The sequence below is a fragment of the Hesperophylax consimilis genome, chromosome 28, assembly GCF_061612785.1.
Source record: "Hesperophylax consimilis isolate HC1 chromosome 28, BYU_Hcon_1.0, whole genome shotgun sequence".
NCBI lineage: Eukaryota > Metazoa > Arthropoda > Insecta > Trichoptera > Limnephilidae > Hesperophylax > Hesperophylax consimilis.
In genome coordinates, this window is record NC_142863.1 from 5,682,377 (window position 1) to 5,706,221 (window position 23,845).

A 23,845-nucleotide genomic window follows, 5' to 3' on the forward strand; every position below is an offset into this window, starting at 1 on the left:
TATGCTATTTGTTTTTTTCAGGTTTTAAAATACTTCACAACAAATAATTTTGAAATTTTAGAAATTAGGAAACAAGTTAATATAAAAGCAGATATAATTAACAAGAGTTTTTTTTTATAAACTCTCTTTAAAGTATTTTCCCACTTAACTGGTCTTTCCCGTCTAACCATATTGTAATTCCTAATTCTTATAAACCCAGCCTACTCTTACCCCTCCCCCTCCTTCTACTTCTTCTTTCCAATTGCAATCTATATTTAATTTTTGACTTCGGTGTATACACAATAAAATGTAAACATTATATTTATTGGACAATTTGCATAGCGCCGCTTTTGTGAGATATCATTTCAGGGGCGCTATGTTGTAATAATCTACCTTTATATATAGATTTTTACTCGCCTGATGAAGGTGTATATATAATCTAGCTTTAAACTTTATTAGATACAGTAACAGTTGTAGGTACAGAATTACCACCAGTTGGAGTAAAATTAACACCTTTTAATTAAACCGACTGCTAATTTTAATATAATAATTTTAAATTTTAATCTATTATTTAAGTCAACTTTGTTATAACTATCTTTAATTGTGACAAACTATGCGATATTGATTCAAATTATAGACATTGACGGTTGTAACACATATTAAAGCACTGCATGTCTCCTATGAGCTAATTATATTAGGTACGATAACAGTTAATATAAGTTGTAGACATGTAGTCAATAATAGTGTTTCATTTGAAATAATCCATCACAAATACGTAAAATTTCATTTACTAAAACAACTGTCATTCTTATTATGCGTAAATTTAGCATGTTATTATTCATTAACTCCTTCCTGTTCCGTGTTTTAACAATATATACTCACCCTCTCTCTGTGAATGACCTAATATCTATCTATTAAATGTAAATGTTGTTAATATCACTTAAAATGGGCGAAGCCCAACCAAGTGCTGCCCGCAGGGCCTAGTAGTTGAAAACCCGCGGAGCGGGTTTTTTAACTGCTAGTAATAAATATTCCTCTAATTAATTGAAGGACAGAGCAAAATATTTTTTTTGACAAAATGGCGGCTTCTTAAAAAAACAAATCGTCTTTTTCCAAAATTTTAGCCTTATATTGTTGACTCGTAACTTAGCTTCAATAAACATGTGGATACGATTTCAAAAAGTGCATAACAAGTTATAGGAGTCTAGTTTAATAAAATAAATAATAGGAATAAAGTATGAAAGTTGTTTAAATTTCAATTCCAATACATTAGGATTAACGCTAAGAATCACAAATTGTTTTAGAAGGGCAGAATTAATTTTAACATTACATAAATCAATTGTGCGAAGTATTCTCGAATACGCATCAACAATTTGGTCTCCCAATTATGAGATTTATAATTATAGGATTGAATTTATATAAAGAAAACTAACCCGTGTAATTGCTTATCGTGAAGGTTTATCTGGTCAATTTGGAAAATATTTATAATGGCCGAATTTCGCACTGTCAACTACACTCACTGACGGTCAGACGTAAACTTTCTAATGTACTGCTTCTACACAAAATTATACATGCATCAGTTAATACACCAAACATTTTATAACAAATTAACATCAATATGCCACCAAGAAAATCAACAAGGAGGATGAAAGACAATTTCTATATTAAAGCCTACCACACAAATACAGGATATTTCTCTATATATACATATATTTTTTTATTGTTATCAAATTTAATTTGTAGAATTCAATTTTAATTTTTAATTTTTATATATTTTTTTTTTTCAATAATATTTTTACTGGGTTTATAAAACCAGTTTATTCTTAAACAAGTTCTGCTGTGTAATTATAATTACGCGTGACAGCTATTTCGCCCTCTGAAGGCATTATCAAACAGTTTGACACAACACGTGTCACCATAAATAATATATATTTATTAATTCATTTAACACCCTGATGGGTTTTTATATGATACATATTTTACGACATAATAAAAGTTACTTAAAATACGCCACGTGAGGAGCTCTATTAACAAGTAAAAAAGAGTATAGTAAACAAACAGCAATTTCGAAATTTAAAAAACTAAAAACAAACTCCGCTCTACCGCCCGTATTGCAACTTATCCTCATAAATTGACATACATTATACTTGTAATATTACTTTCTAACACCACAATAACCATCTATAATTTGTAGGTGATCGCAATTCACCTTCCCCCGATGTATGGCGGAGATGAGCAAAACCATCAACATGACCTGGCCCTGCTGCAGTTGGCGACCCCCTTTAAGTTGTCCCACTCTGTCCGGGCCGTTTGCTACGACATCCTCAATGAGAGGTTTGACACTCTTCAAACATTACCTGGAAACATCGGCAAGGTAACAACATGTTTTATAATGAGTATTTGCTTAGTGTATCTCAGGCATAAAATGACACTAGATCTTACACATATCTACGTTAGAAGCGGTAGTCTTGATAATTTAATCATTCAATATGTTTTGTGCTTTCTTCCAAAATTAAGAGGCCGCAATGAAACCGTCGAAATTTTTATTATTCTTCTTCAGGAGTGCCCCATGGCACCATTTTAGGACCATTATTAAATTAATTAAATCTTATGCACAAAATTGATAACGGGGAATTGCATATTAACTCCAGAACTTTGCTTCAAGTAGGGAATAGTTTATAAATAGTTTTCATATCAAGTGCACTGATAGTTAGGATAAAATGCTGAAAGTTCTCAATGTAAAATAATGATAAATGCATTCATAAAAACCGTGTTTTACGTGGTAGTTTTTTTTAGGGAAGAAAATTTCAATAAGAATGCCTCTTTTTTGTAAAGAGGATATTCAATTAAATAACATTTACTTATTTTATTTTAGAATAACTTAAAGAGTAAAACCTTAAATTGTAGTATTTAATTATTGAAGATAATATGAGCAATTCTTAAACGAATATTTGAAACAAACAAATCAAAAAAAGAAACGGGCATATCTAGGACTCGAACCCAGGACCCTTGCCTTGCCGGGGCACCGCTCTACTAACTGAGCTAATGGGACCCTATCTCAAATATATGAATAAATATAAAGGCGAGAGTCCTGGTTTCGAGTCCTAGATGTGACCGTATCTTTTTCTGATTTGTGTGTTTCAAATACTCGTTTAAGAATTGCTAATATTGTCTTCAATAATTAAATATAACATTTATTTGTTGTTGCAGAGAAAATGAAAGTTGTCTAAAAAAATCAGGTCTAAAATCTAAATCAATCCTAGGCTTTATTTTTTTTAGGTTTTCAACTGCGATAAAAGCACCAGTAATATACATAATATCAATGATTGAGTTTTTGTAACACACAATTTATATTTCTTGCAGATAGCTGGCTGGGGAAGGACAGAGAACGGAGAACCATCAGATGAACTGAAGACCCTGGATCTGCCAGTCATTGCTTACTGGGATTGCCGCAAAGAGATGTCCAAGTACAAGTTCAGCAAGTACCTGACGACGGATAAACTGTGCGCTGGACATCTCAATGGTAAATACTATACAGGGTGTCGTTGGGACTTGTGACTTGACCTTGACTTGAGACGACCGTCTTGCTACAATTTCTTGTTGTTTATTTTTGTTTAGTAGAGCTGCATTTTAAATCCGATTAATCCAAGAGCTCGTAATGCTTTTCGTAATTTTGTTTACGTTGATGTGGAGAATTTCCAAGAGAGATGAGAAGTTTTAATGTTGCTACAAACTGTTTTCTTAAGGAATGTTTTTTTAAGCTGACGTGCACCCGGCATTGCTCGGGGCTATTAATGATTTGGAATAATGTTTTGAGGAATGTACCTGAAAACTAGGTGCTTTTTCAAGATGGAAATATTCTTATTATAATAATAATACTTGAAAAAAGTCTTTTTTAAAGAATTTGTTTCACTAGATCGTGTCACGTCTTCTTCTAGCTTCCTTAACTTCTTCTAACGTTCACATACACGACGTATATTCTCCTGACATAACTTCTTCTAACGTTCACATACACGACGTATATTCTCCTGACATAACTTCTTCTAATGTTCACATACACGACGTATATTCTCCTGACATAACTTCTTCTAACGTTCACATATACGACGTATATTCTCCTGACATAACTTCTTCTAACGTTCACATATACGACGTATATTCTCCTGACATAACTTCTTCTAACGTTCACATACACGACGTATATTCTCCTGACATAACTTCTTCTAACGTTCACATACACGACGTATATTCTCCTTACATATCTTTCTTTCTTCAACACGTACGCCTCATTTTACCACAAATAATTATTTGATTCATGTCTTCCTCAGTCCTTCTTGTTTTTTTTCTACCATTCATTTCTTGTAGTATCATAAAATCCACATTGTTACTGTTGTAAATGACTTTAAATCGACTCCTTATCTCATTCCAGCGCAGAGATAACGTGTCAAGTATTCTTAGGGGGTTCCCGACATTTAACGCCATTCACTTTTGTACAACATGAATAAAAAACTACATTATATCGTCTTTAGTCGAGAAAATGCGATAAGTGGTCCCAATTCTTTTTACCTTTCACTACTATATACCATATTGCTACTATTAAAAAAATATTATATCGATTTTAATTCGACTCCGTATCTCATTCCAGTGCAGAGATAATGCGTCTTTATCGGGCGTCTCCGACTTCTTCTATCAATAAAACTACCCTCTAAACATTCCTGGTACTAAAAAGAACAATCTTTTGAGAAGTCATTTGAGTTGTGCTTTGTGTTTACAGGGGACAAAGAAAGAAGCGTACATATTTCAGTATATATGAAAATTAAATCTTTTTTGCGTTTTTCAGGAAGGGCCATGTGCCAGGGCGACAGTGGTGGAGGATTGGTATTTCCTGCACGGGACATGGAGGGCTCCACCCGCTGGTATCTGCATGGGGTGGTGAGCAACGGGCCTCTCAACGATGAAAAAACTTCCTGCCGATCCAACACTTACACGGCTTTCACCAACATCTTCAAGATGAGGGACTGGCTGAAGAAGACTATTAAAAGAATGACTCGACCCACTTTTTATGGTAAATGATTGCCCCAAACAATGCCCGGACTTAAGTTAATTTAAATGTATTTAATTCACATGAACCTTGAAAGAACGCGGTTAGTAATCAAATACTTATCGATATATATTTCGTATCAATTTTCTGCAAATTGGTTCTATTTAACGATGGTGGGTGAAATTATTCTAGATTGAAAACCTTTTTGTTGACAAAACGTGATATTTCACATTTATTTTATTTTTGCCGGATTTTTTAGTTGTTCCAAACTGATCAAATAAAACTAATAAATAATTTTAGAATGTTTATATCGACCCCATGTTCCGTCAAATCGCTAAATTTATAATCGCTTGATTTGCAGCAATCGTGCATAGCGCTGCGTGTACGAATGAGAATAAAAGCGTGAGCCGAACCACAAATTATGGGAAAGTATCCCATATTATATTTCCTGTATCTCGAGAATGAGAATTGGCCACTGCTTTAGGCTATGGAATTTATCGTTTGCTTATTAAAATCACCCACCAGTCTCCCTTTATTATTCCACATTTGTTGTCCCTTAACAACTCTCTTGTATATTCCATTCTATGTAAGTTTATTAATTTGAATGATTTTAATATCTGATATGTCCCGTCCCCTTATAGATCCTCAACAGTTTAAGCATACATATATCTGAACTCTAACGGCACAAAGCATTCTTTTAAGGGTGAATTGCCTAAAACTAAAAAACTTTTTCTTTTTAACTTATTATGAAAAGTATATACCCATCAATGTAATACGTCATTGAAGAATAAGATAATACTAATTGATCTAAACAAAACATGAAATAGAATAAGCCACAGAAAAAAAGATGTCGGTCACAACTAGGAATCGAACCCAGGATCTCTTACTAAGACAGACGTCTTAAACAACTCAACAATTGGAACCTAATTATTCATTGTCATATGTTAAAGAGTTGCTGCCAAAAATATGGGTAAAAATACTTGAAAGATGATATTTTTAATTCTGAATTTAATAAATATGAGATCTACAAATATAACGTTTAATAAATTGGTGCCAGTGGTCAAGCGGTTTAAGACGCCTGTCCCGGTAAAACAAGAGAACCTGGATTTGATTCCTAGTTGTGACCGTTATCTTTTTATTTTCCTGTGTCTTGTTCTATTTCATGTTTCGTTTAGACTTATTAGTATTATCTTCTTCGTCAATGATAATGCATTTATTTTCGAACCCGTTTTGAGGTATTTCATAAAATACAAATATAGAATTACTTCTTGTATGTCATGTTTAATCTTATGTAGGTAACATTGTACAACATGTTATCACTGTTAATCACTTGTTTTAGCAGACTGTCGTTTTTAGTGAGAACAGAATATACCGCACAGTGTCTTGGTGGCCTGAGTGAATGTTATTGTAGCAGATCAAAATAGATTCATGTCTCCATCATCTAAGCGTACATGAAAAATCACAACAGTAGAGAAGTTTTACCATTATAAGATCATCGGATGGTTCATATTAACCTCGCTCAAAAATACGTTAATTTGTTTAAGGGTATTAGTTGTCCCGATGAAGAACGGCTGTGGTAATGCATAATGGCTGGCCTTGTGCTCTAATGATCAGAATACTGAATCCGTTTCATGAAGTTTTACAAAATATAACTTAATTTATATTTAAAATTTGGGTATAAGTTTTTGAAATGTTCCATCACATTAGCATTAACTTTTTGGTTTGTCATTGCAAAGGAATACCACGTTCAAGTTTTGCCATGATAACAATTAAAGAAAAATTATAACTTGGCAAACTTCCTATAGTTTTTGGTCAAAAAGTGTCCGTTTGGTCAAAATTTGATGTACCTCGTGACCTGCCTAAACGCTACCAATCGCTATCATCCTATCCAATGATGTACTTCGTGACCTGCCTAAACGCTACCGATAGCTATCATCCTATCCAATGATGTACTTCGTGACCTGCCTAAACGCTACCAATTGCTATCATCCTATCCAAATATTGTACCTCGTGACTTGCCTAAACGCTACCGATCACTATCATCCTATCTAATGATGTACTTCATGATCTGCCTAAACGCTACCGATTGCTATCATCCTATCAAATGATGTACCTCGTGACTTGCCTAAACACTACCGATCGCTATCATCCTATCCAACGATGTACTTCGTGACCTGCCTAAACGCTACCGATTGCTATCATCCATCCAATGATGTACCTCGGACGAACATAAAAGCATTAGTAAAGGATCTCATAATGGTGAAATTACTCTAATAAGAAATTGATTGTGTTAGGATTTTGTGACAAGTACACAAGACACAAAAAACAGTCAACACCTAAGACATGTTTCATTCCAAAAGTTTCGACACCTTTTGCTTTAGGAAAAACACTTGACTGAAAAGCGTTAACAAAACTTGCCATCAAAACAAGAAACTCATAAAATCTAACCCACAACAACTTCCTGAATGATAAAAGTCAGTTAATTTACTAAACCTAAAAAGTCTGTTACAAGATGAAATGAAATATTAGTTTTCAGCAATATATAGTTTATGCCGCTAGATTCGGAAAACTAACTATTGAAACATAAGCTATCCGGACAAATATCTCAGGGCCATTTCTTATATATTTCAATGTTAATATCTAATTATCCGATAGCTATAAGTCACATTGCAAAACACAGTCAAACAAAGTTTTTCTCAAGAGAATCTTGACGGGCGGTCGAGTGACGACTACATAGTATTATAATGTGCAAAGCAGGTACTGAACCGTCTGTGGGAGAGGAATATATGCACAAGAAGCCATCCAGATGATATCAATCAACCAATAGATAGTCATGACAAGCAGAAAACACTGTTAAAGAAAACACTAAGCTCTTCCACACGACGTGAATATTCAGTCAGATTTATTATTATTTGCAAAACCAACAAGCTTATTTTCTGCACACACCACGGTCGCCGCTCTAAATATGTCATACTTGCGACACCATCGGCCTTAGTATTGCGTAAGAAAAAAGAGAATATAACTCGTAGATTAAATTCCTGGAAAAGACAAAAATATTTTTTTCTACCATGTCTTTAACCAATGTGATGTTAATAGGTATGTGCTGATATACACAAAAAAACTTTTTAACTAAAATTCCCGCGGATCGAACCCCCCCCTCCTTTTTCCCCGAATCCCTTTTTTTAAAACCAAACGTAAGTATGATAATATTTAAAACATGGAACCATGCAGAGTGGTACCTCACAGATTTCACAAATATAAATTGTTTTCTTTTCAACTCTGTTGCGGTTGGTACACCAAATGCACCGTAAGCGCCGTTTCTTTACTACCGGTTGAGATTAGTCATCGTGTGTCTCATTCTTTTAGTCATTAGTTATGCAATTGATGTTTAGGAAGTGGTTACCAGGGATCAGGCGGGCAGAGTTGGAAAACATGTCATTTACTATTAGTAGTCTTGGCGCCGGACGCTGTGCCAACAGGAGGTGTTTGTACACCAACTCCGTAACCAGTGACAACCTAAACATCAATGTGCTTCCCTCCGATGGAAACGACTGGCGATACATCACAAGAGCGTTGTGAATACTCACGTTGAGTAGACGCTTGAACAGCTTGTGGTACCATTTAAGGCACCGCTTGCGTTCAATCAAGTAGGGTTCCAGTATTTGATATTTTTTGTCGATCTAACAACATTCGGTTTGTATATATTCGGCCTACCCCTGGAAGGTCCAATTTTCATTTCCGCGCCATGATAAGTCGATATTGTCGTCACCTTTTTCTTGTCTTATGGCAAAATCACCAGCGTGACGACAGAAATAATGTCCGTCAGCCATGTTGATACGACTGAATTCTAGTGGAACATTGGCCCTATTGGTGCGCAATGTCCCGACGCAGTCAATCTTATTTCTCTTGAGGTTGTAATGGATTGCCTCCGCCCGAATGTTAACCGACTGGCGATGTCTTGACGATGGAGAATATAAACTACGTAAAGAAATCTAACTTCTAACTGATTTTCAGTCAGAGTAACCCCCTGGTCACGTGGTCCAAATGTGATGATCTACTACCTAACTGAGCTTACCCGTAGCTATTAATGGAAAGTAACCCTTCGTGGGTTAAAAACTTTTTTTTTTTTAAATGTAAGGAGTTTCTAACTATGGCCTAAACTTCCACGAGTCCCTATGATTTTAACACATAGTAAACAAGACCTTCGTGGCTTTATTGTACAATAATCTTTCATCTAACGTTGTGTTATTTTTTGTTTTAAGATATGGAAAGGTTAATGTAATTCGTTGATGTGGTAACCTATACTCTTTTAGAAGGCAGAGTGAATGAAACCTCAGCTATCGAAAGACTCAAAATATTTAAAACAAATCTAAATTTAACTAATCTTTCTATTCTGTTTTAATTCCGATACTAGACATGAATTCTAACTATTTCCTCTGCCGTAGTAGTGAATGGTGTGTACATAACCTAATATAAACACAAAAATAGAGAAATATGAAATTTGACATACATTCAATTATTAGTAATGGTAACAATTTTCAATCGAAGTCCTCTCTGTCTGCAAACTCCATCTAACATAAAGATTTACATAGTTGTTAGTAAACACTAAATTGTATTGATCAGTAAACGGAAAATGTAAAGGGAAAATGGAAGGAAAATTGGTTCGAACTGAGTTGGCTCCTCCTTCACCAAATTAATTCTAGTGGATAGTAATACGAACAAAGCCATCAGTCTATACGTGTCCTGGATAGTTTAAAGGCCGGTTTACATCCACTTCGACGGATGACCGTGCTCCGATGACATCCCTTCTCACGCCGAAGGAAAGACAAACTAGGTCTTATACTAATTCCAAAATAACTCCAACTTCCTTCACCTCCTGGATTACAAGCTACTCGACTGAATCTAGAAGAGGAATGTCCATTTCATCTCTTGTCATGGCTCTACTCTCGAAGTGTGATATGTATTTGTATAAGCCGTTTTCCCATACATTATCACCTCTAGAGAATATTGCAACTTCGACCCTCGCGAATTTGCATTTTTCTCTAGGTAGACGCTATCACGATATGCGATGACACTGTTCCCAGGACGTTCAGTTGTGTGTTTACGGCCCGCGTCATCTTCACATAAAGCAGGATACTCACCTAACCGTGTAACATGTAACGAATCTGATACTGTATCAAGTCATGCTACACTCTTGGTGAGTACCCTGCTTAGTGCTCGCTTGGTGCTCGCAGTGAAACCGCCGTCGGCGGGTCACTGCGAGCACACTTATCTATCTTGTTATTTATCTTGTTCCGTCACTCGATATCGACCACGAAAGAAATGCCCATGAAAGGTATGACCCGAGACGCGTATCGATAGGTGGTAGAAATTGTACTGGCGCCGGTCAGACGAAATCCCTCTCACCCGATGGCAAGGTGGGAACAATAGGATGTAGGTAACATAATAATTATAATTTATTAGCGTTATGCCTGAACAGACAGTGTGTAAATTCATTTGGTTTCTAGCTTTTTTTCTAATGAGGTTACTAGCTCCTCGTGTAGTAGATAGGGAGGTTTTTGATACCTAACCCCTCAGGCAGGTATAAATGGTTAGGGAAGATTGTTTCAGCAAATGTTTTATTGAGGTCGCTACCCTCATGAAGAATTAAAATAGGCGTTTGACTGAACTATTCATCTCTGACGTACGTAGTTAGGTATTTGTAATGTTTTCTTGTTGATATTATTTTGATTTCTAGCAAGTGTATAAAACACACATGAGTATGCCTACTGTGATTTGGTATGAAGAACGTGCTTTGAGAAACCTGCCCTTATTGGACCCGATGTTTTTTGTTTACTATCGAATTCATAACAGCTGGGATGCTTTTTATTTATTTAAAAGAACCTTGACCTAGTAAGGCTTATGAATTCCTTGCGGGTAATTTATCTGTTATCAGTGGGACGTTATATCTACTATCAGTAGATAGTTTAGAAAGGTTAGTCGTTCATTATTGTTTTGATTTTCATAGTATATATAGGTAAATAAGGTTTACCTAATTTCGAAAAGTATATTTAGAAGTAAGTATTTGTGTTTGACACGGATGTGGTAATTGGTATTCGTGGTAGATACATCTTTATAAGTGGTAGAAAGTTATACCATTTAATAGGTATTATATGTACCTAAATCTTGGGGTAGATCTAGTTTGCTGAAATTATCGCAACCTGAGACCGGACCAGTTTCATAACCTGTTATATAAAATATTACAAAATTTCGTTTGTTAATCTCTCCCTCCTCGGCTTCCTGGAACGCTGCCTCTTATGATTTCTGAAATTTAATATTTTGATTTTAAACTCACCTGCTTTGATCTGTGCAAGTATTCCTGTCGGGTTAAAACAAAACGACACTTGCGATCAAAGTTCCAAGTTCTATCTACTTGCCGTTTATAATGTAGTATAACTAAATTTATTCGAGACTACCTTTTTTTTCAATTTGACCGCGGCTTTAAAGTATTGATTTAATTTTCGTAATTATTCCGGCTGACGTAAGGACTGAAATTATTTTTTTTTCCGGAAGATGTCGCAAACGAAGATAAATTATTTAATATTATTATTTAGACAAAATATAAACTAGTCATTTTATTATTACTTCCTTTTATTTTGAAACAAAGGAGAATGATTATTGTTATTTTTCCGAATCATTATTTTAAGACAAAGAGATAATATTTAATTTTATTTTTTAACTTTAAACTTTAAAGTATCCGATGAATTCTTTATTTTTAACTATTACTTTGGAGATTGCAACAATAACATTTGGCTGTCATCAGTTGTTTTGTTTTGCTCTATCTAAAATTATTTTTTTACCATTCTTTTTTCTTTTCTGGCAAAAAAAAAGTGTAGTGTATTGTGCCTTGAGGTTTCTTCTCCCTCCTGATCTTCCAGGAGTCACTTTTCGCTGCTGATTTTCAGATATTTATAAACTTTTTTTACTTCTGTCATTTTCCATACTATTATTGTAGTTGTTTACTGTTGTGAATAATGGAGAAAGATTTCCCTCCTGGACCCCCTAAAAAGCCCCCAGATCCCTCTCCAGACCCCCCAGACGGGTAAAATGGAGAAATTTCTGACAGTGATTCTGTTATTTTGACTTCTACCAAAAAATGAAATTTACTCCTTCTTCCCCAATAAAACTTGACTCTCCTTCGACTTCACAGTCCCCACCAGCACTTTCTCAACTTCCTCCAACAAACTTTTATTCTCCTCATTCCCGTGGCCCATTCATAGTATACGCCCAAAAAACTGAGCAAGGAAAAACCATCCACCCTCTTGAATTTGGCAAATTTCTATCAAATAGCAAGAACCTTTCAATCAAGCCTGGAGGTGTAAAAGCCGAGGGTCGCTTCCGAATCTCCGTCGAATTCCTCTCAGGGTCAGCTGCCAACAGTTTCATCAAAAATATCTTCATTTCATCTAATTCAAAGTTCAAGGCATATATCCCTATTTTCAATGTCACTCGCATGGGCCTGGTCAGAGGTATCTCGACCGATCTGTCCATCGAAGAAATTCTGTCTTCACTTTCAACCCCCCAACACATTGGCAATCCCATTAAAGCCAGGAGGCTAAATTACAAGGACTCCTCTGAGGGTATAATTTCCTGAAAGCCCCCCCAATCTGTAGTTATCACCTTTGAAGGTCAATCTCTTCCCTCCCATATATATATTTATTCTTCAACTCATTACCATTTGAAATGTATACTTATCCCACCACTCAATGTTTCAATTGCTGCCGTTTTGGTCATACCAAAGCTGCATGCAGATCTCAACCCAGATGTTTTAAATGTGGAGAAAACCACGCAGCTGACCAATGTCCTTCTTCCTCCTCACCCAAATGTTTTAAATGTTCAGGCTCACATACAGCTATCAACACTTCTTGCCCAGAACAATCTCGCCAAAAAAATATTAAAATTTCTATGGCCTCTCAGAACTTGTCTTTTCTGCAGGCTTCTAAACTATTCCCGCCTGTCAAAAAATCATTTGCTGAGGCTTTATCCAGCAACTCCTTATCCAACCCTCTTCCCTCTTCTACAACAACTTCTTCTCGTTCAACTAAATTCACATACAAAAACGCTATCTCTAAACCGGCTCCTGGATACGATCAGCAACAACACAACTCACTGCTCTTAAATCCCAATGGTTCACCTCTTTCAAATGCCACAAATGGGTGTGCAAATAATTATTATCCGTCCTCAATGAACTCTCTAAAACTTTCTGAAAAACTCTCCCAAGACAATTCTTCATTTATCCAAACTCTCATTATGCTTCTAATTAACCTTATTTCTTCTCAAACTAATCTACCGTCCAACGCTGCTACTATTATTTCCACATTAAAATCATTTATTCAAAATGACTCTTCAAGATCTCAAAATACTTCAGTGGAATAGCCGAAGTGCTATTTCTAACAAATCTGATCTCCTTAACCCATTAAATTCCAACTTCATTTCTTTGGCTGCTATCTCGGAGACTTGGTTTACTCCATCCACCCACTTTAATGTGGGAGGGTATTCCTGTCTCCGCGACGACCGCCCGGAAGGTTCGGGCGGCGGTGCTGCCCTTTTTATTAAGAAATCCATATCATTTTCCCCAATAAATAATATCAAACCCCCCAATGCTGACTTCCAAATGGTTGCAGCTAAAATAAAGGACACATCCTTTATTTCAGTCTATATTCCCCCAACAGCCCACTTCAATAAACAAATTTGGTTGCAAATTGTAAGTCAACTAAGCCCTCCTTTCTTTATATTAGGCAATTTTAATGCCCATTCCCCCGTCTGGGGTTCTGCTTTCTCAGACCGAGATGGTCGAAGTGTGATGGATTTCCTAGATCAATCCAACCTTTTCCTTTTGAATGACGGATCTCCTACTAGGATCTCACGCCCCAGCACAAACCCCAGTGCAGTGGATCTCTCAATATGTTCTACTAGTCTGGCTTCTCTCTCCTCGTGGGTGGTGTCCCCCGACCCGTGCTCCAGTGATCATTTCCCGATCACCATTACTTATCAAACTTCTTTCCAATCGGACAAGTCTCATATTTCGACAAAGATTGAAACGAAACACATCAAATGGGATGAATTTAACTCTCATATGGACAAGTTCCTACTAAATTTACCGGACACCAATATATTTTCCGTCAAAGATGACTATAATAACTTCAAATCAATGCTCATAACTGCAATAAATAAATCAAATCCTCCCCCTAAAACAAAATCTCTTTTAAAAAAACTCCTTCCAACTCCCTGGTGGGATGAGGAATGTTCCAAAGTAGTAAGAATTCGGAAAGCTAAATCTCTTTCCTATCGTTACAATATGACTATGGAGAACTATCTTATATACAAAAACGCTGAATCCAATGCCAAAAGGGTATTGAGGTCAAAAAAAAGATCTGGGTGGTACAACTTCTGCAGTTCAGTATCTCCGAACACTCCAATTTCGGAAGTTTGGTCTATGATCCGAAGATTTCGATCCTCCTTCAGTTCACCATCTCCTCGAGCGTCTCATTCTAAATGGATAGATGAATTCTTGGACAAAATTGCCCCTCCTTCTGTACCTCACTTAGATGAAATAACGCCTATCTATAATACTCCTATGTCTAATCATTGGCTAGACTCTCCATTCACCTTAATTGAGCTAAAAAATTGTTTATCAATAGTCAAGGACTCATCTCCAGGCAGAGATGGTATACCTTACAGCATAATCAAAAATAGTATTGATAATGTTCTATATCACTTCTTAAGCATCTTAAACAAAATATTCCAGACTGGTATAATGCCTGATGACTGGAGTTGTCAAATAATCATCCCTATTTTAAAAACAAACAAATCACCAAATTCTGGATCCAACTACAGGCCAATCGCTCTTTCATCCACCCTCAGTAAACTTTATGAAAAATTAATTAAAAACCGATTAGAATTTTTTGTCGAGAGTAAACAGCTTCTCTCTCCATCTCAATTTGAATTTAGGAAAAAAAAATCCACTCAAGATAACCTTGCCATCATCAGCACTGATATTAATTTATCAATTTCTAAACAGGAAGTTTGTCTTGCCGTCTTTATAGATATAAAAGGCGCCTTTGACAATGTTTCCATCCCAATCCTGAAAAAAAAACTTCTAGGCCTTGGCCTTCCCCCTATGTTTGTCCAATCTATTATTAATCTATTTCTAGATAGAAAAATTTTCATTGAACTTCCAGATATTTCTCCTCAAAGTAGGTCTGTTTGGAAGGGTTTACCACAAGGCGATGTATTGTCCCCCTTACTGTATAATATATTACTGTATGATATGCATGTCACTATTCCCCCATAAGTAAAAGTTATTGAGTTCGCAGATGACATAGCTTTCTTCTTATCATCCAAAATCATCCCTCTCGCCGTCAAATATCTTAACGAAGCCATGAATGCCCTTTGCACATGGCTCACCTTAAATGGTTTTGAACTTTCAATCCAAAAGACTCAGTGTGTCACCTTCTCAAACCGCCATAAAAACCCCCTCGTTCAAATTTTATTTAAAAATTCTCCAATCCCCAACGCTTCTGAAGTAAAATTTTTGGGAGTAACATTTGATAGGAAACTTAAATGGTCTTCCCATATTAATAATTTAATTACTAAATGCGAAAAAAATTTAAATATCATCAGATCATTATCTGGCGTTTGGTGGGAAGCTCACCCTACTTGCATTAAGTTGCTTTACAAAGCACTTATTCGAAGCCATCTCGATTATGCCTGCCCACTTTTTAGTACTGCCTCAAAAAATGTACTTGATAAATTAGACAAAATTCAATCTTAATCTTTGCGAATTATAACTGGAGCGATGCAATCGTCACCCATCAATTCCCTTCAAGTGGAATGTTCTGATCCTCCTCTTTATTTAAGGCGTCAACTATTTGCTGACAAATTTGTTCTTAAATGTTTAAATTCTAAATGTCATCAGGTTATCCCCAGCGTCTCGTTGTTCATTGACTCAACCCATTCATCTACAATCAGAGCTTCAACTAAACCTCTTCCTGACATCTGTAAAAATTTTAAGTCTCTCTCAGAGCTTTACATCATCCAAAATGATCTACTTCCCTTATACAAATTAAAATATAGTCACGTCACCCTATCCCTAACAATATTCGAAGGGATCGGAATCCTTAAAAGTCATTCCAATCTCCCGGCCCGAACTGTCAACAATATTTTCAATGACATTATTTCATCTAAATGGCCCAACTTTTCTCTTTTATTTACTGATGGATCCAAATCTCCCGACTCTCCTAACTGTGGTATAGGTATTAACGTTTACCACAATAATTCTAATGACAGAATATTTCATTCAATTTCAAATCAATTTTCAATATTTTCAGCCGAGTGCATTGCAATAATAGAATCTCTCAAATATATAATCAAAAATAATTTCGAACATTCCCTCGTTCTCTCTGACTCTCTCAGTTCCCTCCAAAAACTTAAATCCAGTCCTCTTCTTCATCCTGATGATCACTTTGTATGCCTTATTCGAGAGATGATAGCCTCCATTCAAAGCTCTGGTAAAACTGTAACTCTGATTTGGATTCCTGGACATGTTGGTGTCATGGGTAATGATATTGCGGATGCCTTGGCAAAACAAGGAGCGTCCAACCCTGTTGTTACCCTCGTAAACCACATTCCCCTATCTGACATTTTTTCCATCATCAAAGATAGATCCCGCAATGTTTGGGCAGAGTATTGGCACATTGCTAGTCAATCCAAGGGAGCCTGCTATGCCTCAATACAAAGGACTATTCCATCAAAACCGTGGTTTCAGCAATTCCCTCATTTTTCCAAAAAAGAAATTTCTTCACTCATTCGAATGAGGATCGGACATTGTTCCGTTCCTTCCCATCTTTTTAAAATTCACGTCGTTGACTCCTCAGATTGTACATTCTGTGGTCTAGAAGTGGAAACTTTAGATCACATATTTTTTGGTTGTCCCTCTCTAAAAAAATATCCTCTCTTCTATCAAGCCTTATCTAAAATTGCCTCCCCTCCATTCAACATCTCATCTCTTCTAAGTCTGAACTCGACTCCAATTTTCATTATAATTTTGAAATTTGCCTATTTAAATAAAATTAATATTTAAATTCACCTTTCATTTCTCAATAATTTTAAATGATGGCCAAGAACACACGTAAAGGGTGAAAGCCAGAAATAATGTTAAAAAAAACTATTACTTTTTTATAAAAGGGACAATATTTATTCTTATTATTTTCATTTGATAAAGTACCCGCTGAATTCTTTCGTAATTACTTTAACTGAACAGTAAAATCACAGAGATTAAATTAAATCAAATCCAATCATTATTATTATGTTTTTGAACTATTATTTTAAAACAATTTATTATTAATATTTTAAACAAAATTGATACTGAATTATAATCTATTTTTGTAAGTACAAATTTGCAATCACGTTCACTTTAGATTTCCGATAAAACACTTAAATTGAATTTAAATGTTTTTTTTTATTTTTGGATAAAACAATAATATTAAAATTTAAATAATTCACCACTCACTTAACACTTTTCACTTTCACAGAAACCACTGAGTTTAAGCTCTACTTTATTTACACTGATTAATTTAAATTAAAACTGACTTATTAAAATTTTACTGATGGAAATTTTTTCAAAGAGATTTTTAACACTGAATTTAACAGTTGTAGAAAATTCGCAAAATTTCTTAAGTCCAGAGACTTATTTAATTACCTGATCCGACTTATCCACGCGTTAAGGACTTCACCTCCTTCCGAACTCTCCAAAACTTCCGACAAACTATCCCGAACTGAGCTCTGCACTTGTATTTATACTGTCTTTAGTACCAAAATGACTTAAGTCAATTTCACTTTCAACACAATATGGTCACTAACCAACTCGTAAATTTGAACATATCTGCCATAATTTTCGGATATTTAAATCTTGTCACTTATTCAGATGACAAAGCCATAATTCGCCAACTCCTCCAAAATAACTTGTCTCTGTTTTGTAGTTGCAGGGCTAGATCAGTATCCTTTAATTATTTTCATAGAGTTCGTCGTAAGGTTAAATGTGTTTTTCCAACTGTGTTCAACTTCGTTTGTTTTCTGGGGATCTTACCAGTCCATCACTGTATCTCCTATGCACATTTCATATTCAACGTTTCTCATCTATCTCTTTAGTCCTTTAAGAATTTTCTCACTAATTTCTGTTCTTTTTGGGATTGTGTTTCATAATTTAATCACTATTGTTCTTGTCTTAGCAGGTAAGTTTATGTTCGCACTGGGTTCCCTTAATCCAATCATGTTTGTTAGTGTTTATCTTCATTTTCTACCTTAGTCTGGTTATTATTTATTTATTTATTTATTATTTTTTTATTTACGCCCTAATGGGCTTTTACATGAAAATATACATTTACATTGATTACAATAATTGAACATAAGAAGATAAATGGAGTTAATTGTAAGAAAGCAACACATATAATAAAATTTTGTGCAAATTAGCAAAACACTAATAAGATGGATTCAATATAAAATATACCCAAGCATGAAATAGTAAGTAAAAGAAAGTTCAACATAAAAAGTAAGTAAGTGGGTGTGTTTAAACCCAGTATTAATTGTGAGTTTAACAAATCGATAAACCAATATAAATTAGAGTGTAACTTACTCGTGAGGTAAAGAACATTATAACAGAGATTTAAAAAAAAAAAAAAAAATAACAAAATAAGAGTTGCACCTGTAAAAAGCAAAAACTAATAGAATTTAGCAATATCGACATAAATAAGAAATAATAAGATCTGAGATGGAACATAGTGTTATGTATAAAAAGTAGTTAGTAGGTATATGCATACAATTATAAGTGTATAGTAGAGCAAATAAAAAACAAACAAATATGGATATAATTTACTTGAAAGGTTTCGAATGGGAGAAGATGTAATAAAATTATTAAAGCTATAAAAGTTAATTATTAGCCGATAGAATCGAAATAAGTTGCCTTTTAAAGCTCACAAAATTGTCAAAACCAAACATATCTATAAGTTCACAGTATTTATTCGCAAGGTTGTGAATTCTAGGAATTGGTGAAAAAATAGAATAATTAGTGTTGAGGTTCTTGTTAAATTTAAAAGTATCTTTACTGCGAGTTTGCCTAGCAGGAACATTAATGCAAATAAGTTCCAACAAATTAGGGCTGTCAATTAAAGATTTAATAATTTTGAATAAAAATAGCAAATCAATTAACACTCTTCTATCAGATAATTTAAGAAGTTTAGTTTCAGCAAGCAAGTTATTGTAATTTATAAATTCGATTGGAATTTTCATTTTAAAATTAATGTACCGAAGGAATTTATTTTGTACCTTTTCTAATGATTGAGAATGGACCTTGTAGTACGGTGACCATACGGTGGAATTGTATTCTAATTTGCTTCGTACTAACGAGCAATACAGATGTTTTAATGTTGACATACTTTTAAAATTTGCTCCCATTCTCAAAATAAAACCTAGTATTCTCATCGCATCGCTTGTTATTTCATCGATGTGTTCGTTAAACTGTAGACTCTCGTGGAATATAACACCAAGATCACGAATCTGTGATACACGAAGAAGATTAGCACCATTCATAAAATAGGAAAAATTAAGTGGATTTTTGCCTTTGTAAAAACTGATAATCTGGCATTTACCTAAATTTAGTTGCAAATCATTGACAGAACACCACGCACATAGTTTATTAAGGTTCAACTGCAAAATTGCGCGATCGTCATCGTCTTTGATTATTCTGTATATCTTCAGATCGTCGGCAAATAACAGGACTTTAACATTAGTAAAAATATTAACAATATCATTGATAAACAAACAAAATAATATTGGGCCCAAGTGAGATCCCTGTGGTACTCCGCTCGAGGCAGCAAATGTATAAGAAGTAAACGAATCTATCTTGACTGCTAAGTACCTTCCTAATAGATAACTCTTAAACCATTCCAACATGATCCCTCTTATTCCCAACAATTTTAGTTTACGTAATAATATTTTGTGGTTTACTTTATCAAATGCCTTACTGAAGTCAGTATATATGGAATCAGTTTGATGTGATGCATTAAGGGCATTAACAATATCATTCGTGTACAATATCAAATTGTTAAGAGTAGATCTACCTTTAATGAATCCATGTTGAAGGGGAGAGATGGTTCGATTGATTCGGGATATCAACTTATCTAGTACTAGGCTTTCAAAAAGTTTGGGTAAAGTAGACATTATACATATTGGCCTATAATTTGTTACTTCGCTCTTATTACCTTTTTTGAAAATGGGCGTTAAAAGACTAAACTTCCAAAGGTCCGGGAATACACCTGATGAGAGTGACTTTGTAAATAACTTATGAATAGGATATGACAATGTATGCATACAATTTACTAAAAACCTGGGCGGAACATTATCAGGTCCTGCGGATTTTCGGGAATCAAGACTCTTCAGCTTAGATATAATATCGTCTATGGTTACATTACAGTCAGATATATCAAGAGTTTCAACCAAATCAAAGCACGAAATATTGCTGTCTTCACTTGCATTAATGTAAACGCCGCTAAAAAAATCAGCAAAAAGATTAACAGTTTCCTGAAGATTTTGGGATAATTTAGAATCGAATGACACACTACTAGGTATGTAAGTACCATTTTCTTTTTGGGATTTAACATATTTCCAAAAGAAATTTGAGTCGTCCATGATAGAGCCTTCGACATCACTAATGTAATTTTTGTAACATTTTGCGGAGAGCTTATTGCACTCTGCCCTCAATTTTTGAAACGCAGTATAATCGATGGCCAGGCGACTTTGTTTGAATCTCTTATGAGATAATTTTTTGAGGTAAATTAAGTCTATCAGGTCTTTTGAGAACCATTTTGGGTATAGAGTTTCTCTGTAAGTCGTTAAAGGAACAAATTGTTCAATTGCAGAATTAACGATGAAGTAAAATTTTTTAAGGTGTACATTAATATCATCGTCGCTATCAAAGAATGACCAGTCAGTCTGTTTAAGGAAATTAGAAATTTTAACATAGTCAGCTTTTTTGAAATTTCGAGTTTCTACTACCTTTTTTACGATAGGAATTGGTTTAAGATTAGACATGCATATTTCTAGTGGTGGATGGTAAACATCGACAGGTAATAGAATTTCGGTACTTCTCACAACACAGATGTCAGACACATTTGACAGTGCCAAATCCAACGTACGACCTCCTATATTAAGAACATTATTACACTGTGTTAGACCTAAGAACAGTGCCATATCTCTAATAACACGAATATTAACATTAGAACAAGAATTGACAGAATTCATATTACACCAATCATAATGTGGCAGATTGTAATCACCAACTAGAAGTAGTTTAGTATTAGGATATTTAGCACAAATTGATTCAACCTCGTCGCAGTGATTGCTGTAGCTTTGGACATCAGAATTCGGAGGTAAGTATGCACATCCCACTATTATTTTACCTCTAGAAGTGTTCACATTGACAAATAGTTGCTCGATGGATGTGTTTTTTGTGGATATTTTTGAAGAACTGAGATTTTTTGAGATAGCAATGGCTACACCACCTCCTCTCATTTTGGCACTTGTTTTAGAATTCCTATCCATACGGTAGATGTTGAAATTAGGGAAGCCTAATTCGGCGGAATTGATTCCTGAGTCGAGCCATGTTTCGGTTAAAATGAAGATATCACTGCTGATAGTTGCCGCCGAAGTCAGCAACATGGGAAGTTTAGTGCGGATCCCTCTCACATTTTGGTAGTAGCATTTTATTTTTTGTTGTTTCAGTTTTTTGGCGCACATTCAATAATTTTAGGTACAGAGTTCACATATTTGATAGTTATATTGGTTTCACCGTTGTTCTTCCTCGTCTCGAGTTGTTGGCGTAAATCAAGAAGTTGAGTCCTCTGCAATGGTGTTTGGTCGTTACTGGCCTTTATACCGTTTTTCAGTTTTGCGTTCCTGGTCAAAACCTCACGAGCCGAGACAGAGTCATTGAATTCGACCTTAATCGGTCTAATTTTGTTGGACTTTTTTACACCAAGTCTGTACGACTTAACCACACTCGGTATTAATTCATTATTTATATCACTAATCGCTGAAACTACTTTATCGCTGTCCATTTTAATAATTGTTGTTGTTGATTCTGAAATACTTTCGGGAACATTAAATAAAATAATGTTCTTTGACCGGGTTTTTCTTTCCTCGGCCTCTGCGAGCAAATCATTTATTGAAGATGAAGTATTTGTCGGGTTAGTAACAATAGACTGAGTATCCGTTACACTTTTTAATGTTGACAATTCTCCTTCCAACATTCCCATACGAACAGCCATCAATCCTGTGGTTCCTAACAGATCCGTTGTTATCGGGGTAATTTTACCCATTTGCTCCTTCGTAAATTTGTTGCCGGGGTCATTAATAATTTTTATCAGCGAACAGAGTAGATCCTTGGCCTTGGTCATATAGTTAAGAGAGTTCTCGTTTAAATCCATATTAAAATTTATTTAAAAAGAGTTAAAAATATGTTAACTTTATTCGTAATTAGTTTATACACAAACGCCTGTTTCCCGCAAACTGTTTAGCACTATTCAAAAGTGACGACACTTTCGACCAATGGCGATAGTAATGACGGACTGATAATGCGCCTGCGCGTTTGGTATGTTTACCAGTTGAAAATTGTTATTTTAATATTTTTAAAACACAGCACTGCACAGCACACACGATAATTTAAAAATCTAACTGATTGAATATTTCGAAGATGAAGTGATTTAACTACTTCGACACTTTATGTTGTGTTTACTTGCAATTTTCTAATGTTTTGGAAGTTTTAATGTGGAGCGTATTCACTATCTGTGTAATCAATGACGGTAGGTATTATATATGTTTCTTTAAATTCGTTTCCATGCTCATAAGATGTGTGAAAACCTTCCCAATATAGTATTTTTGTTGTATCTATCTGAAATCAATTTCATAGTACTGTTATTCTCGTGTATATTCCAGTTCTTGCCAATCTGTCAATCTGTATGCGTTCTTTCTTCCAAAACCAAGCTTTCTATTTAAATTTCTCTTGGAAAACAAAGCTCAAATGTTTTCATTTATACCCTTATGCGAAATTTATGTACTCATTGTTAAAATTCAATGTCCTGTGTGTTCCAATGTAATTTCTCTCAGTTTACTTATCGCATTATTTTCTTCTTTTTCGTCCACTTCAAATTTTTCTGAAGAATTTTTCAAAAGTTTATCCATCTTTCAAGCACTTTTTCCGGCTTCATTACCTAATCTGACCCTGTAAATGGGCAGTATTCTCTTTCTTTCGCAGCAAGCAATTAAAATATAGTGTTGGGGACGGAAAAGCACCGTCGTACCGCGGAAATGTAATAGGAGTGGAAAGTTTGGAAATGCCGACTTGCCTTTTCTATTATTCCACGGTTTTCTTTCCTTTGCGCTGGTTCATACACAAATCACAAAATTTCACCACTCACGATGGCTTTTTTATTTTCAACACGGTCGATGAAGGGGGCTCCGTAATCAAACGTTTTTGATAGGACGATTTTTTCAACTCAAGTAAAGTTCAACTAAGTCGGCATAGGAGGTAGGAGTTGGGTCGATGGGCAACAATAATTTTACAAAGGAGATCGAAAGGAAAGGTGTAGGTAGCACGATGCTAGGTGCCAACATATAGTTTATTACCTTATTTGTTTATCGATCTCACATGTACTCTAATATTTTATTTTATTTTGGTGTCTGTAATTAAATTTAACGTACCTTCGATAATCTAAACAGTTTGTATATTCGTCA

General features: G+C 35.0%; 1 protein-coding gene across 4 annotated transcripts in view; it reads left to right on the top strand.

Annotated features, from left to right (window-relative positions):
• The window catches only part of LOC149410074 (CLIP domain-containing serine protease B4-like), an 85,630-nt gene that overhangs the window by 22,881 nt on the left and 38,904 nt on the right, over positions 1–23,845 (top strand). For all 4 annotated transcript variants that reach the window (XM_089648581.1, XM_089648583.1, XM_089648579.1 and 1 more), the window contains exons 9-11: positions 2,174–2,353; positions 3,343–3,502; positions 4,820–5,044. In XM_089648581.1, the coding sequence (XP_089504707.1) occupies positions 2,174–2,353; positions 3,343–3,502; positions 4,820–5,044 (565 nt within the window). The remainder of the gene's footprint in view (positions 1–2,173; positions 2,354–3,342; positions 3,503–4,819; positions 5,045–23,845) is intronic.